This window comes from Corvus kubaryi, unplaced genomic scaffold, assembly GCF_017639235.1.
Source record: "Corvus kubaryi isolate FWS band 111438036 unplaced genomic scaffold, C.kubaryi_AGA036_p1.0 37334, whole genome shotgun sequence".
NCBI lineage: Eukaryota > Metazoa > Chordata > Aves > Passeriformes > Corvidae > Corvus > Corvus kubaryi.
Window position 1 is genome coordinate 3,510,499 of NW_024581108.1, and position 16,152 is coordinate 3,526,650.

At 38.2% G+C, this 16,152-nt stretch overlaps 1 protein-coding gene and 1 long non-coding RNA gene across 7 annotated transcripts in view; one reads left to right on the forward strand and one right to left on the reverse strand.

The window, feature by feature from the left end:
* Nucleotides 1-16,152, reverse strand: part of KCNT2 (potassium sodium-activated channel subfamily T member 2) — a 115,306-nt gene that overhangs the window by 6,037 nt on the left and 93,117 nt on the right. For 3 of the 6 annotated variants that reach the window (XM_042029893.1, XM_042029892.1, XM_042029889.1), the window contains 5 exons: nt 13,073-13,184; nt 10,276-10,377; nt 7,501-7,584; nt 6,022-6,150; nt 3,715-3,735 (listed from right to left, as the gene is read on the reverse strand). In XM_042029893.1, coding sequence (XP_041885827.1) covers nt 3,715-3,735; nt 6,022-6,150; nt 7,501-7,584; nt 10,276-10,377; nt 13,073-13,184 — 448 coding nt within the window. The remainder of the gene's footprint in view (nt 1-3,714; nt 3,736-6,021; nt 6,151-7,500; nt 7,585-10,275; nt 10,378-13,072; nt 13,185-16,152) is intronic. The other 3 variants (XM_042029895.1, XM_042029890.1, XM_042029894.1) reach the window with 2 other exon arrangements.
* The window catches only part of LOC121665548, a 57,748-nt gene that overhangs the window by 2,871 nt on the left and 38,725 nt on the right, over nt 1-16,152 (forward strand). The window contains exons 3-5 of the long non-coding RNA XR_006016382.1: nt 1,638-1,748; nt 3,393-3,507; nt 11,835-11,884. This is a non-coding gene — a long non-coding RNA (uncharacterized LOC121665548). The remainder of the gene's footprint in view (nt 1-1,637; nt 1,749-3,392; nt 3,508-11,834; nt 11,885-16,152) is intronic.

Consider the following 16,152-nt stretch of genomic DNA (forward strand, 5'->3'; position numbering starts at 1 on the left):
ATAAATACTTTTGTCAAATACAAAAGCAGTGAAGTGTTATTTTGTGCCCAACTGCATTGTGATTCTAAGAGCAACTTTAGCCTTCTGATATTGCCCTTCCTGCATCTAGGAATCAGTTCGGAATGACTTCTCCACTTTTTTCTCAGTCTGCATATTTTCAGAAATTCAAGTTGTCTAACTGCTGTTTAGATGTGTGTTGTGAATTTGTTAAGTAATGGTTCAACTTTGGCTGCACTGTTTTCAGTACTCTTAAGGCCACAGGTAGAAATGTGCCTGTTAACTGTGTCTCAGATTCCCAGGCATTCTTGACCTTCCAGCACATGTGAAATTAGGATGCAGTAACCCTCAGTGTGATTCAGGGCACCTCTTGTGAAAGAGTTAATTGATTCCTACCTTAAAGAATAGTGATGGTGCTATTTCACTCATATAGTGACAAAACCCCTCCATAATTAAGAGCCAAAATCTGTCCCTCTGTGGCTGTGTTTTCTTTATGCCACCCAAATAAGACCAATAGTTTGTGCACGTACAAGTACTGAAATAACAAAGGTGGATGGGCTACAGGTGCATTTTTAACATACAAAAGTCCCTAGGGAACATAAGAGGAAGCATTTCAAAAGATAGCTTCAAAATTGTTTCAATCTTAGATTTAACGAGCAGTTTTAGCTTCTAGTTTCAAACCCACTTCCTTACAATCTTGAGTTACTCTTGTGCTATTTGAATGTCTTTTATTGATGTTGGAATAGCAAAGTCCTTGCTGGTGTCAGTACATACACATTACCAAGTTACTAGTCACTGATGTCAATGTGGTGAGTGTTTAAAATAAATACATGAAGTATAAAACAAAGATGATGCAAATGAACAGGCTGAGTTCGTGTGAATCCCCTCAAACAGAATATGCTTCTGATCAGCAAATAAAGCAAATTTAACCAAGGAGCTACTGAATGGCCTTTTCCTGCTAAGAAGAAATCTGAAAGCAAGATTCTGTTGACCTCATCAGTGCTGAATACAACCTATCTGTAAGAGGCTCACCACAGAATCTGAGGTTTCTGGAGTCCATAAAATAGTATTTGATACGAGTAAACTGGGTACAGCGTGAAAGATACTTATATTTTTCACTTTTGTACAAACTACCTTTTATCTGTGTAAAAGAATAAAGCAACAAACAAATCAAATCAAACAGCAAAACAATCAAACCCCATAATTAAAAAGAACCTCACAGATGTTCACGTTGTAGTACTTCAAGTAAAATCACATTTTTAATATTCTAGACTAGGATCTTGTAATAAGCCTTGTGTAAAGATGAGCTAGTTTATTGAGGCTCTTCAGCTTAGTCTGCAATAGAAAAGGGATTTCTTCTTTTTTTTTTTTATTTTTAACTACACGATTTTTTGAAGTTTTGTTACTGACTCCACTGATGTTAGGGCAGAAGAGAGAACCTGGATCCCTTTGAACAGGAATGCAATTTGATTTTGTTGTTTGTTAGACTGTCATTTTGGGGTTGTGTGCATTTTACAGCAAGGACTAAGGTAGGCAGAGTACATTCCATAGGATAAGGTGCTACTTATGGATAGGAAGGAGCTCTTTGGTATGAACAAATCTGATGCAAACTGCATGGTTTTGTTTTTCCTTTCTTCCAGCCTGCATTCGCAGTTTTCCTTGTTAAGCTCTTGACAAAACAAACAACTGGACTTGCTGTCAGCATTAGTGGAAAGGCAGAGACCAATCCCAATCATCATCACTACAGGAGGGTAAGTCACTTTTTGAGCCAGAGATTAAATGGGAGAGGCCAAGTAAAAGAACAAGATTTTGTTTCTGTGAGTCTGTAAATCCTTAGCTCGAACTTTTGAAACACTGGCATAGGTGAGCTGAAATCGTAAAGGAAGGTGATAAAGCTGAATATTTACTTCAGCAACTATGAAGTTTTTATAATGCCTGTTGAGAAAGCTGTGCAGAATGGCCTTTCACTGTATGCAAGAGGAAAAAATTCAACTTTAAAGAGAAAGTAAAAGCAAAGCCCAAACTCTTTTTTAAATGCAGCACAAAAGTGTGTCTGCCAGTGGCAGCTGTTAAACACACAGAAAATAAAATTCCAGTGCAAAGTACTTCTGTGTGTCCCCTTCTGTTTTAACCAGTCTTGAACTTCATTTAAAAATACTTTTGTAACTATCAATGCTTTGAGGTTTGATTGTTTTCATTGCATTTCATTTCCTTGTTCCATAGCAGGTAAATCTGGTTCGTGAGACACGACTGATGACACGGTATCACTCCTGTAGCACACAGGGAAGGAATATTTGTCTTGAAACCCTTGCTTTGTTTGTTTTTTGTTTTTTTTCAAAGGCAGGCTCCTGTCTCACGTATCCCACTGTGTGTCCTAAAGGGTGTGGTTGCTCACTTGTGCTGCCAGACATCCGTGACCCACTCAGGCATGATGTTCTAATAGGACATTTCATGCCCTAAACTCTAAACATTAGGTGGGTCAACACACGGCAGGAATAGGAATGTGGTCACGGACACACCAGTGTACATATTTGAGATGATGAGGATGTCTGTGGTGATAACACCAAGCATCAATTAACTTTAGATTTTTGCTTCCTTGCCTTGCTGCTCCCTGGGAGCTCTGTGCAAAATGTGAAATAGCTTGAATGTGTGGTTTCATCTGTTCCATTCTGAAGCAGTGCCTTATTTTTACCTGACTGCAAGTTCTGTATTAACTAAACTTTACTGCTCTGCCTACCAAGAACGCTACCTTGCATCCAGGGTTCTAGAAATCCCTTTCTGCTCCAAAAGCTCTCTAAACCATTGCTAAGTACAGCCACATATTCATTTATGATAAACTTGGGGATTTTGCTCCACTAGCATTTAAGGTGTTAAAGATTAAGGCTTTCACCAGATGATCTTTTCACTGTAAAGAGGATTTGTTATCTTCAGAATTCAACAGGAGAAGGCCCAAAAGGAATCAGAATTCCACCAGGCTTCTTTGAAAGTCCCAGTCTGTCAGCTTTCAGATTTTTTAGCAAAATGTTTGTGTCCAGAACAGTGCTAAGATCCATTTACTCAAGGATGATGCATTGCATAGTTCCATTATCTGTGAAGATTTTACTCCCACAGTTTAACCTAACGTACAGTTTCTGGCTGGGATTGAGTTACATTTCTTCACAGCAGCCTGCATGGGACTATGTTTTGGATTTGTGATGGAAACAGTGTTGCTAATGGGGATGTTTTCGTTACTGCTGAGTGGTGCTTACCCAGAGCTAAGGCCTTTTCTGCTTCTCACCCACCCCAGCAGCAAGTGGGCTGGGGGGAGCACGAGAATTTGGGAGGGGACACAGCCAGGTCACCTGATCCCAACTGATCAAAGTGCTATCCCTCATCCATGGTGCTGTGCTCCGCAGGAACAGCTGCAGGAAGGTGAAGGAATGGGAGAACTTACAGCATTTGTCCTGAGGCTGTGCCTGATGGAGCCCTGCTCTCCTGGAGATGGCCAAACACTGCCTGCCCATCAGAAGTGTGAGCAAATTCTTTGCTTTGCTTTCACACACACAGTTTTTGCTTAACCTACTGAACTAACTTTACCTGAACCCACAAGATTTCTCCCTCTCAGCCTCTCAGTTTTCTCCCCATCCCACCTTGGGGGGAATGAGCAAGCCACCAGCTGTGTGGGGCTTGCTTCAACCAGGACACCCAGAAACAGGCAGACAATAAGCAAATACTTACTTGTGAAGCCATGTCTCGTGACTGACAAAGGAAGGGGAAAAAGAAAACAAAAGACAATTTAAACAGAAGTGAATCTAAAGAAACAAATACGGACCATTAAACAGGAGCCACAGAAAAGCAGCCACATAGGTAATGAAAAAAGATTTCATATCTCTTTCTGATATTTTTTGAATGTAATAGAAATGGTTTGGGTCATAGATATGAGTCATTGAGAGGCAGGCTAGATCCACTTGTTTAGTTACTGGGTCTCTGAAACCTTGCTTATTTTTAAAGAAATTATGAATATCTGTCAGTGAATTGAGGGCTTCTCATTTGCATAATGAAAAAGGGAGTGCCAAAAGATAAACTGTACATATTAAATATTAATATTGGCATATTTTGTCCTCGTGCCTCAAGTTACCCATGTCATTACCTGAAACAGCATCCGGGTGGGTATGTGCAGTAAAAAATTTAGTTTCTTATGTCTGTTTAAACTCAAATTGATAATTATATTGAAGGTTCTTTTATAACTCTAAAAACCTTCAAATTTATGGTTAGATGTTCATAGTTCCTGAGTAAAAAGAGTGAATTACTTTTCTCTTATTTCCATTTTAAAGATCTTACCCAATGACATTTTTCTGGCTTAATGTACTGAAAAGCTAAAATGATAACCCATGCTAATATTTCATTAATGAAATTAGTAAAAAAATTCCTTTAACTTCAAAATAAACACATTGCAGAACGATTGGGGCTTTCAGCCTCTCTGCATTTGTAGGTCTCTATCCATAAAGGCCACAGATGCAGAGACAGTTGTTGCTCTTTTGTATTCTGGGGAAGAGGTAGGTGAGGGACATTTCCCTGTCCCTCTCTAGAGGGGAAGGTTGCACAAATTCTCACTCACTAAACAAAAAATTGTACAAGTATTTGTGTGAAAATACCACTGGGGGTCTGCATTCAGAGCCTTCAGTTTAAAAAGACCAACAACTGCTTTTTCTTCACTTCATAAATAAGGAGTGCTATTCTTTCACATTTGTCCAGTACCTCACAATTTGAAAATTTAACTAGGAGGTTTCTCCAACCTCCCTTCTTTACTCATCTACCTGATTTAACTCAAATTCTTTGTGAGATTACCTGCAAAAGTTGGTAGGAAGTAATAGCAGAACTCCTGTTCTCTTTTTTTGGACTTGAAGTTAAATAGCCAGCCCTGAATGTGAGCATAAAGCATTGCCATGAATTATATCTTATCCTTATTTAATGAATTCTTAAAATCTGCTATGTTCTCTCTTTGTGGAAAGCTGTGACAGACTTTTTTTTTCATATTAGCAGTGAGGCTGACTACATTCTTCTCCAAGGAATGATTTTGCTGGATTATGTTAAGGCTGCTATAGTTCAACAGACATTACTGCAGTGATAGAGTCCACTGGCTAAGCTGTAAAAGCCACCTGCAGAGATAGCAGTGATCCACAAAGAGATACTCTCAGTGAACTGGGCAGAATCTTGCATGGCTTTCTGTCACCCTTTTCTAAAAAATTATCTTCTGCTGTTACTTCCTCAAGAGCAAATCTTGGCAGTTAAGCATTATATGCCTTGATTTTTTCTAATATTTTTCTGCAATATGGAAAATAAAGTATAAATTGCCTATCTTGGAAATTAGTGTAAATTATGTCTGAGTATTTCAGAAGAAAGGAGAGAGCTGTTGCATTTTAAAGCCGTGGTTTAATGAGGTGGCAGTAGTAATGGTCACGTAAACAAATGGATAATACATGACAGAAATCAAAACTGCCCAAATGAAAAAAGTATGTTAAATAGTCAGGGAAAAGTATTTTTGCCATTCTTTTTATACAGAGAGATGAGGAAATGTACACATTTCTGTGGCAAACACAGAAATACATATAAAAAATATTACTGCTGTTTGGCAGCTAAACTTAAATCCCACAATACTTTGAATAACACTAACTAGAAATGAGCAACAAGAGAATGAACTTAAAGGTCACATGAGCAGTGAAACGCTACCTGTTTTGAACCACAGTGCTGGTGTTGTTGACACAAGAGGCCCTGGTTATAAAGTTTGTTACAGAGCAAACAGGTTAGTGAACACAGGTGAGGTCAGAGCAGAGCTCACTCCCCAGCCTGTCCTGCCCGTGCCCAGCTGTTTCCCATCCATCCATTCCCTGCAGGTGAGCCCAGGAATCAAAGCCCAGGTGTCCACTGGCTCTGGGCTCCCCTGGAGCCTGGGGCTCAGCCCGGGTTAGTGTGACTATCCACATGTCAGCAGAGGCCTCTGCACTCTGAGTCAAACCCACAGAAAAGCACAGTGAACTGACCCACCTCAGATGTTGTGAGCTTTTGGGACTCTGTCCTGTAGACTCCAATTGGAATGTCTCCTGTAGAGGAACAAAGCTTCTGATACAGTCTGGCATATGTCCTAATCCACAGATCCTCTTCTGTGATCTTCATCTGAACAGACAAAAATAGGAAGGAGGACTTTTAATTCTTGAGGGCTTATCACTTGTTCACTATGCTACTCATAAAAAAAACCAAAACTAAACAGTAGCTGGTAATCATCCTATTGTAGTATTGCACCTTTGCTCTACAAAAAATCTGTAACTTCTGTTGAATTTGTCAGACTGTTTCTTTTCTTTTCTCCCTGTTTAGAAGACATTGTAGTGGAAGCAGTTTAGCATTATGAACTTCTGGTCTTGGTTTAAGATTACTTAAAACTTACAAGGCAGCCTTCACCTTGTGTTTATATTTGACTAAAATATAAATGAATAGACTAAATATTGTCAGCAGTAAGAAACTGGTGTGGACAGACTGCAGTGCATGAGTAATTTGAATTTTGTCCACCAGACTGCAGGCTGAATATGTGGGGACAGGGGACTGGGGAGGAAGTGATACACTAAGCATAAGTGGCATAAAGTCTTAAATGAAGCTCACTTATTTCATTACTAGCTTTATTTCGAGATATATGAGTTCCTTTTTAGAGATTCAACTGTACTTTCAGGTGTTATTACATTCACTGTAATGAAGCTTAATGATTGACCAAGAAATATGTAATTTTTATTGAAACAACTTTCTTAAACCATCGTTGATAACTTCTTGCCATTCTTTATAGATCTTCACAAAGCAACCTGTAAATCACTCAACTTGTATTCATCTGTTTACTACCCAGGGTATGATGGGTGTGGGAGAAAACAGAAAGGTGAGGTTTATTTAATAGAAATGACTTCAGTTGTTTAATTTTTTTATATGTGTATCTATATACACATTTAAATTGCATCAAGGAATATTGACATATATAATAACAAGATGACTTTTTAACGACAGCACCTAGTGATTTCATACATCTGACCTTTACATAAAAACTACTTGTGCACTTTATTGCCCACACGAATGGGGACTGGGAGACAGTCCTGGCCAGGCTTCCTGGTTTCTATATATTTAATTTTATATTTATATTAATTAAATATATTTTATATATTTAATTTTTAAATTGGCTGCTGAACTGCCATTCATACTATTTCATATAAAATGCACTATTCCTGTGTCTTCCTGACTTTCCAATTTTCTGCTTAATAGAATGCATTGTGTTTTCTTGGGGAGATGTTTTTTGCTATGGAACTAAAAATGGGTATGTTTTCTGTTTAATTTCCTCATCTTCTCCCTGATGAAAAAGGAAACAGATGGCCTTTCTTGGACTTTCACAAAAGGAAATGCCATACAAAGAAAGTTAAAGTATTTTGCAGACAGTACAGAATCTTCTCTGGTACTCTGTACTAATTTATTTATTTATTTTTAATAACTTACAGAACAAAGAAACCCAGATCCTGGTGTGGTGTCAAGTCCCAGCAGAAGTCTTGTGATAGAAATCATATAATCTTTCACAAATGACTGCAAGATTTTTTAACAGGAGAGACAGGAAAGAAAGAAAAATGCTTTAATGAATAGATGAGTAGGCAACCATTAGCACCATGTGAGAATTTCAAAGAAATTGCACATCTGTGTTTACGAACCATCTCTTTAAGTGTCTTAATCACTGTAGAAATACATATCCCTTTCTTTTTGCTGAATTTACTTACATAAAATAAGGTTTTTTTAATTGGCTCTGCATGTGCATGCAATGTACATACATGATTCAGGAGACTAAGGCATAATAAGGCACAATAAAAACAAAGATGAATGTGTCAGTGGAAGCGAGGTGTTAGCCCTACGAGGTGTGAAATTATAATGAACTCTTCTGTGCAAAAGAAATGCTGGCATCTGTTAAATGGGTCTGCAGTCCTCAGTGGGTACCTCTGAGGTGAAACTGCTATTATTTTAATTCACATGAGTAATCTGAAGTGTTTTAAGGGTTGATATGCCTTGTTCCTCTGCTGACAGAAGTGTATTGCTATTGGTTAAAAGGTAGAAATTAAGTTTAGTTTGTAAGTGCAGACTAAGGCCAGGAACAGACATTAGATCAGCTAAAATCACAAATATTTCTCCTCCTGGGTTGGAATGAGAGGGCCATGTGGGTGCTCTTCCAGCTATGGCGGAGCTGTTCATTGCCAGCTGTACTCAGGTGCAGCAGGGCAGCATTGCAGTCCTTGGAATGCAGCACACATGTAGCTCTGTTGGCTTCATGCCAATGCATGGCTAACAAAGGTTTTCACAAAGAAATACCTCACAGAGGTATTACAGAAATCCTTTAGAGTTGTAGAATCTGTATTTGTTCAAATTCAGATGCTAGATGGATTTCATTTGATGCATAGTGATTCAACTACTTTCATTTCTGAACTGGTGGTCTCCCAGCTGGGGGGGGGGCTAAACGTCAAGGAGCATCTCAAAGAAAATTTGTTTGCAATTTAAAATTATTTGTTATCTTGGCTGCATCATTTCTGCCATGGAATTTTCATTAGATTAACAAGGGTATTCACCAGGATTTGCAAGACCAAGTTTTCATTTTTCAGTCACTCTCCTAAAGATAATTCAAAGGGGTTTTTCTTGACCTATAATGGGAAGCACCAGCTGAACCCTGATGTTCCCCATGTCATTTGCTCTATTTCTTGCAGAAGAAAAAGACAGAAAATAGGACCATGAAAAAGAACAAAGAGTTGCTGTCATAGAATTTCTAACTTGGAATAAGAAAGATAATTCTAGAAAAATGACAGTTCACCTATGAGCAGTAGGAGTTCAAAGGAAGGACAGGTGGAATTTAAGTGAGAATGAGCATGTGAGGCTTTTTGTTCTAAACACTTCCCGGTGAATGGTGTTACTCTGTCAAGTCATAGCATGACTGTTCATGTCTAGGAGCAAATATAAAATATTGAAGTTACTTATGTGCTGGCGGGAGCTGTTGATGACTGACAGATCTGATTCTATATATATTAGGGTATTTTTATTTTTTAAATTTTATTGTATGTGATGTCAATATTCTGAGGCATTATTATGAAGATGTTTTATATGCAAATATATTTATTTCTAGAACCTTAAAATATATATGTCCATATACACTACTGGTTTAGATATTAATGACTTGAGAAAAATTTAGCTCCAGGAATTTTTCTGTTTATGTTGGATTTGCCTTCAGGGAATTTATTTGGAAGTAAAATTGTGATGAAAGAACACCTTTCATGCACCAAATTACCAAGTAAATTAATTTCCCCACAAGGATGTTTTCCACCTGAATACAGAAGCATCCACAGGCTCTCCCTAGGTACAGGCAAAGCAGGAGGCTGCTCAGGTGAGCAGATGATGTGGGCCATGGTGGTGTTCTTGCTTATGCTGTGTGCCTTGTTCCGTGAAGGGTAGCACTGGGGGCTGCTGCTTGGGCATCCTGGTGTGTCAGAGCGTGCAGAAATGTGGGCACTGCTGAAGAGTGAGCAATACTGGCCAATTTTCCACCCTGAAACTAGCAACTACTGCCTCCATTTGCCCCGACTCTGTATTTTCTGATATTTTTTCTTTAACTCTCTGAGGCTGTGCCTTTCCCTTATTCTCACTGACTGTCATCACTACTTCCTAGATTCTGAGCAACAAGGTTGAATTGCTGCCTTTTCTTCCCCACTGTCTCTTTGTAACCACTGAATGTATTTCCTTGCAAGGGCAGGAATGGCTTACTTTACAATGTAATGACTGGGCCTCTCAAGGTCTAGTCAACACAAGTAAGAGGACAGGACACTTTCAAGTAATTGAGGCCTTTATGAACAAATGTAGGAGACAAATTACACATTAAAGTAATTCTGTTCCTTTCTGTTTGGAACATGATGCTGTGGCAATGGGCACTCCCTTTTTTATTGCAGAGTACAAGCTTTATTAATCTGTATAATCTGTAATTTATATAGGCCTTATTGAAGCTATTTGACTGTGGAGAGGTACAACAAACAATAATATGTAACATCAGATTTTGTGCAATTACAGACCGATTCTGGGATTGACAACTGAACTAATACCATCACATGGAGCATGCTCCATGATCATTTGCCATTGGTTGTTCCCAGTACAGATGCACTTTACTGGATCCTATGTTGGTAAATAGGGTCATCTAGCGATTAAGCACAATAAAATGGGTGGTAATATTGGTGTTAAGTCTGTTCATAGTACCTGATAAAGCAATGTGTCCAACATGCTGATGCTGAAAACTCTGCCAGCAGCAAAGGGCAGTCGAAACATAAATGCCAGGTTAGATCCCTTCTCCCGCTCTTTCTGTTAAGGAATTAAAAAATAGGAAAAACTTTTAATGCGGGTTTTGGAAGGATTGTAACAAAAACATGAAATAGATATTATCTTGAAAAAATTCAAAAGTGTAAAATCCCAAACATAGTTTCTTCCTACAAGTATTTTGTTCTATGTAAAATAAGACACCAATAATAAGAGGTACCAATCTCTTTTTATAACTCATATGTCATTATTGGTTTTTATTGCTTAACGTTAATTCAAATCTGCTTAATAACTGAATGATATTAAAGAAAAGAAAATGGAGACAGGAAATAGGAGGCTTCCTCCTGAAGGTTAAAAAAGCAGCCTGCCTGTGTGTAGATCACTGCAATACTGCCATCCCATACTGGGCCATCCCAGATAGATTTATGCTCACCTAACATCTGTGTGCTTATCCCTGTGGAAGATACAAAATCACAGGATTGGTTTGATTAAAAGATACAGGAACTTGTACTTATTTCAAAATGATCACTTAGAGCTTTAGAACTTTTATCGTTAGCACCTGCAATATTTACTTGAAAAAAAACCACAGCAAACTGAAGTGTGAACCTTATCCAAAACATTACAAACCCTTTCTTTCAGGAAAGAGGGAGTGGTCACCTAATTTTTTTTCTCACACAAAACAAATGGAGAACATAGATTTTAAGTTTAGAGTGTGGGTGTTTTGTTTTTCCTTTTCTCTGTTGTATAAAGGCCACTGCTCTCTCCTCTGTCAGGGCTGAGTTTACTGTCAGATTTATTTATTTTTAAAATGAGAAAAGTTGCAGCTGCAACAGCAGATGGTCATCTGATTTGTGTATCTGTCTTCTGCAGCCCATTAGGTTGAAAAGCCAATTTTGCAAGAGTGTTTCACTGCTACCTCAAGGCAACTTGCCTGACATTCTCAGTCTTTCTGAAAATGAGGTGCTTAATGCAGAAATAACAAGCAACTCTATGTTTGACTGCTTTAGGTAATTTTTACTGGAGTTTTTAATTGCCTTTCATTTTGCATGAGGGAGTTCTGAAACATCAAATGAACTACAGCACCACCTGTGAAGTTCTCCCTGTAAATGTTAAGATGAAGTGACTGGGAAATATCAACAGCAGGCAACTGCAACAGCAGTGAAGAAAATGGTCTTTCTTTAAGATAATTTATCTACCTCTGTTTCAGCAGAGCATAGTTTGGATAGGAAGTTCATTAAATGTTCAGCTTCCAACCTATCTTGACAACTTTTGCACAATAAATTAATAAAGATAGCCAAGAAGCTAAAATATTTTTAAGTATTTCCAGAACATTTGCTTGAAAAATTAAGGCGATGAAAAGCAAGAAAGAACTGAGATAAAAACCCCTGGTTTCACTGCCTAAAGGCCACCCAAATATTTACATCTTGTGGTCAACATGTACGTGTGACATTCAACCGAGTAAAAGATTTACTTCTCATCCTTATCCTGTCTCATCCACACAGGCTGAATTTTTGCAGCATTCAATTCCTCTTTAAGAAACTGGACTGGGAAGGTAAGTTTCTATAAAGAGGCTCTTTTCCATTAAGTATATATTGAAATTAGCTAGGTGAATATTATACAGTAAATAGGGAACTCTCTGAAATCCCCAAAATCTAGGAAATTTACGGTACAGCTAGGAAATGGAAATTATATGTTAAATCTCTGATAATTGTAATGATTTTGGCATTAATTCAAATGCACCAAGATATGTAAGATATCTGAGGTGCACAGATTGGGAGGCTACATGAGAAAACCCAGCAATCATACTGATTGATAGATCGATAGGGGAGAAAGCCAAGACTGTAGTGAAGGATTTCTGCCCTTGAAGACTGTCACAGTGATATTATTTGTCTCTCACAAACTCAGAAAATGGCCTGAAAGATCATGAAGGTAATACTAATACTGTAAGATTTGGGGAGTGCAGAGGTGGCTAGGTCAGATCACCAGTGAAGATCTGTGAGAAAGAGGATTGGCCTTGAGTTCATAGAGTTAAAATGACGCACAATATTACTTCCTGTGTTCCACCTGTTTAAGTAACAGTATTTTGAACAAGCAAATTAAATTTTATCTCCATACAGCCAAACAGTTTCACAGTTTGAAAATGCCAAATGTGCACCTTAATGTATAGAATATCGAAGTTTTATCTAACATTTAAGCTGTCCTTATCATCACTCTGACAGAGAATAACTGCTGTTCTCAAATCATCACAGTAATGCCAATATTTCTCCCAGATACACAGAAGTGTGTACAGAAGACATCATTATAGTGATGATATATTAAAGTGAAGTGGAATTAAAAACAATGTTATAATAAAATCTGTATGTTTTAAGCATTTAGTCAGTTAAAAGATGTTCCACATTAATTGCCTGTGTTAGCCTCTTGGACAATTACATTAGCTCTAAATATTCAATTATCCAAAAATATTTAATTTTCCTTGAGCAAATTCCACCAGAGAGTTGCTTGATTAATATTATATTGTAAAGTGATGAAATCAAATCAAAATTTATTCTTAAATGAAGGTAGAATTTTGAAAAAACATTTTCTTTTACAGTAGCTCTACAACCATAAATCATTTCACTGTTTCCATTTCACTGTTTCCAGTTCAAGTTTTCACTTGTTTTGAAATCATTGCTACAAAATCAGAAAAATTAATAAAATTGTAACATTTAAGTTGGGGGTGAGGGGAGGCAATTTTCCTTACCTTTTCCAATTTGGATAGAGCAAGAGAATAGCAGTCTTTGGCTCTGAACTGCATGAATCTCATGTTGGCTGGGTGAGTTAGTTCTGTGATGATGCTTAGGCTGGAGAACAACCTGCATTTTAAAAGAATGTAATGGTTACACTTCTAATTATAACAGCTCACAGATGTAAGGCTCTACATAAAGCTACAGCTTGTGCTTGTGTCCATGTTTTTAATGAAGTCCCTGAAACCTGTGGTGGGTCTGGGCCCAGTGAAATGCTGCTCCAACAGCAGAGGAAACTACAACACATTCCCTGTAGAATTCACAAAGAAGCACACACTGAGCTCACAAAATACTTAAATGCTAGAAAGAAACCACTTAATTTCGTTATCAGAGGTTTTATTCAATGATTGCTACAATATCACAAATCTGTAGGAAACAACTAAAAATGCAAAAGTATAAAGCTTGCACTTAGTACTTGGTTGCATGTAAACTACTACTGATTTATGCACCCTTTCCAGTTGATTTTTCTTTCTTGAGGTCTGTTTGTATGCTGTGACTACAGTCTGAGCAATATAGATGAAAAGTGACACTTGTGGGAGTTGCTGAGAAAATGTATGTTTATGTATACTTATGTTCTCACTTTGAAATATTTACATATACAAAATATTTATAACTTAACACCAATCCAGGCTTCCAGTAACAAAAAGCAGGGAAGAAAGCTCAGCTGTGAACTGGCTGAATTACACAGATTTTCAAGCAGCAGACTAAAGAGCCCCTCCTCAGCACTCAGGGCTCCAAGAAACAGAAAGAAAATCATAGTTTATGCTATTTAAATACTAAAGAAGTTGGAATAGGACTCATATTATTATTATTTGAGTATTTCATCTACAGATTCATGTCAGAAAATGAGATGTACATTTGTAGCCTCTTCTGGTGATCCTGAGGGTACTTATCTATACTTGGCAATAGACAATTGTAGTACTATTTACATCATTGATGTGGCTTCTGTCTCAGTTTTCATGGAAGCAGGGTTTAGTAAGTTAGTGTCAAATGGAATTCAGTGCACCTTTTTGCAAGTCTTGTCCTTTTCCCTCACTTTTGCAGGGAGAAACGTCACTGAAATGGCAATTCAAGCAGAGCCTAAATGTGAGGAAATGTATATCCAGACTGTCTACCAATATGTGTTAATCCCATATTATATTTGAAAGCTAACACTACAGAATTCAGAATTAGGAAATTAAAAGCTTATCTCATGATTAAAGATACACAACTACAGGAAAAAATGCAGGCTGCTATGTTTCTCCTAAAGATGGTTTAGTTTATTACTGAGATATGAAAACTGATTTATATTAGGTAATCAGTTTCAAAACTGGTATTGGTAAAATATTTTACTTACGAGTGCCTTTTAGCTGAACTAGGGGAAATTACCCTCCAGGTAGTCAGGGACAGATTGCTTCTTGCCCTCGGTGTAAGGCACACTGCCTGCCAGCTTTCAGCACTGGAGCAGGCTCCTTCTGGGCAAAGATCCCTCTCCTCTACCCCACTCTAGTGAGAAAGGACTGGATGGGGCAGAGAAAGCCCCACTAGCCTGATGGAAGACATGGCTTGCTGTTGAACTGGTTATTTGGAAATCAGACAAGCAATGCAATGCCATCATAGCACCTCGTTTGGTTTATCTCTAAATTGGTGCTGACAGCTAGATGCCAGCCAAAATACTGGCCTGTTAGGTGTACTGCTGGCAATAGGCTTCCTGCAGGATTTGAAGCACAGCCTTTAAGTGGTTAGCTAATAAAACTTTATAGTAGTACAGCCCTACTGCCTGAGGAAACCCGCTGCTTTTCTGAGGTGGACTGGTTGCACATAGGTAAAACCTTATAAAATGAAGGCCTTGTTGCCTTTGTAAAATCATGGCTCAGGCCTGTTACTTTGGCTAAGTAGAAAAAAACCATGGGGAAGAGACACAGTTGAATTAGGGGTAGAAAAAGATGCTGTTGAGCATTGCATGTCCACATCGTGGTGCGTGGGGGTTGGCCGAATGACGCTTGTTGCGCTTTAAAGCTCTGTAAACCAATAACTGGCCAACTGCTTCCAAAGGCCGCATTCTCGCAGGAAAGGTCTCTCCTTTGCACCTGCCTGCGGACCCTGCATTGCTCCTTATCGCAGCAGTGGACTCACACCTGTCTACAGGGACTCAGTGGTTGGCTTCCCCTTTCATTTTAGAAAGTGAAAAGCATCTTAAGGCATAGTCCAAGACTATTAATTTCTCCTTTTCTTTTAAAGCTGCTTGTTCTTTCTTAGTCAGTGTGCCCATTCAAGTCACACTTCTGTACTCCTAACTGTGTTAGACAAGCTAGTGCTGTGTCACAGTTTTAATTGGGATGGCACAGCTTCTAGCCCTAAAGGTGCTGATAACCCTGTCCTTATAAACAATGAATCTGGCTTCCAGGGTGGGGAGCACGCTCTCCTGGCAAAGCAGGATTGCTAATTTATGTATATCGGGGAATAATGTCAGAACAGGTGTATGAGAACTGCCAGCCTAGGCCAAACAGTACTGCAGCACTCTCACATGGCTTTTTCAAGCCTGAGTAACTCACATCAGGGATGTTTAGATCAGCCTGTATCCTCTGAAGGATTTCACCTGGTGCGACTAAAGTGGAGTCTTCTTCAATGACATGATATCGTCGAGAACAGCATGTATTAAATCCAGTGGTTTAAAATCGCTCTTTAACACTACAGTTTGTGTTAAATGCTGTTGCTCTCTACCATGTTCAGTCTTTTCTTCATTAGTTTCTGACACTAGTAGCTATTAATAAGTGATGAAAAAGCCTTCAATATATTTTTAGAGGTCATTTACAAAACTATTTACCTTGGTGCAATGAGTGTAGTTTATTCTGTAGAATAGGTAAATGCCACTACCTTATGCCTCTTCCCAAAGCTTACTTAATTCTACCACTTTTATATACTATAAAAAATGCAGTGACATTTTTGTACATGTTCTAGGGAAAAAAACAAATTTATGCAATGCATTATTTGTGAAAGTCTATAAAGTTTTATGAAGAAGTATTGTTAAGTCTTAAACCAAGATATTTATTTTAAT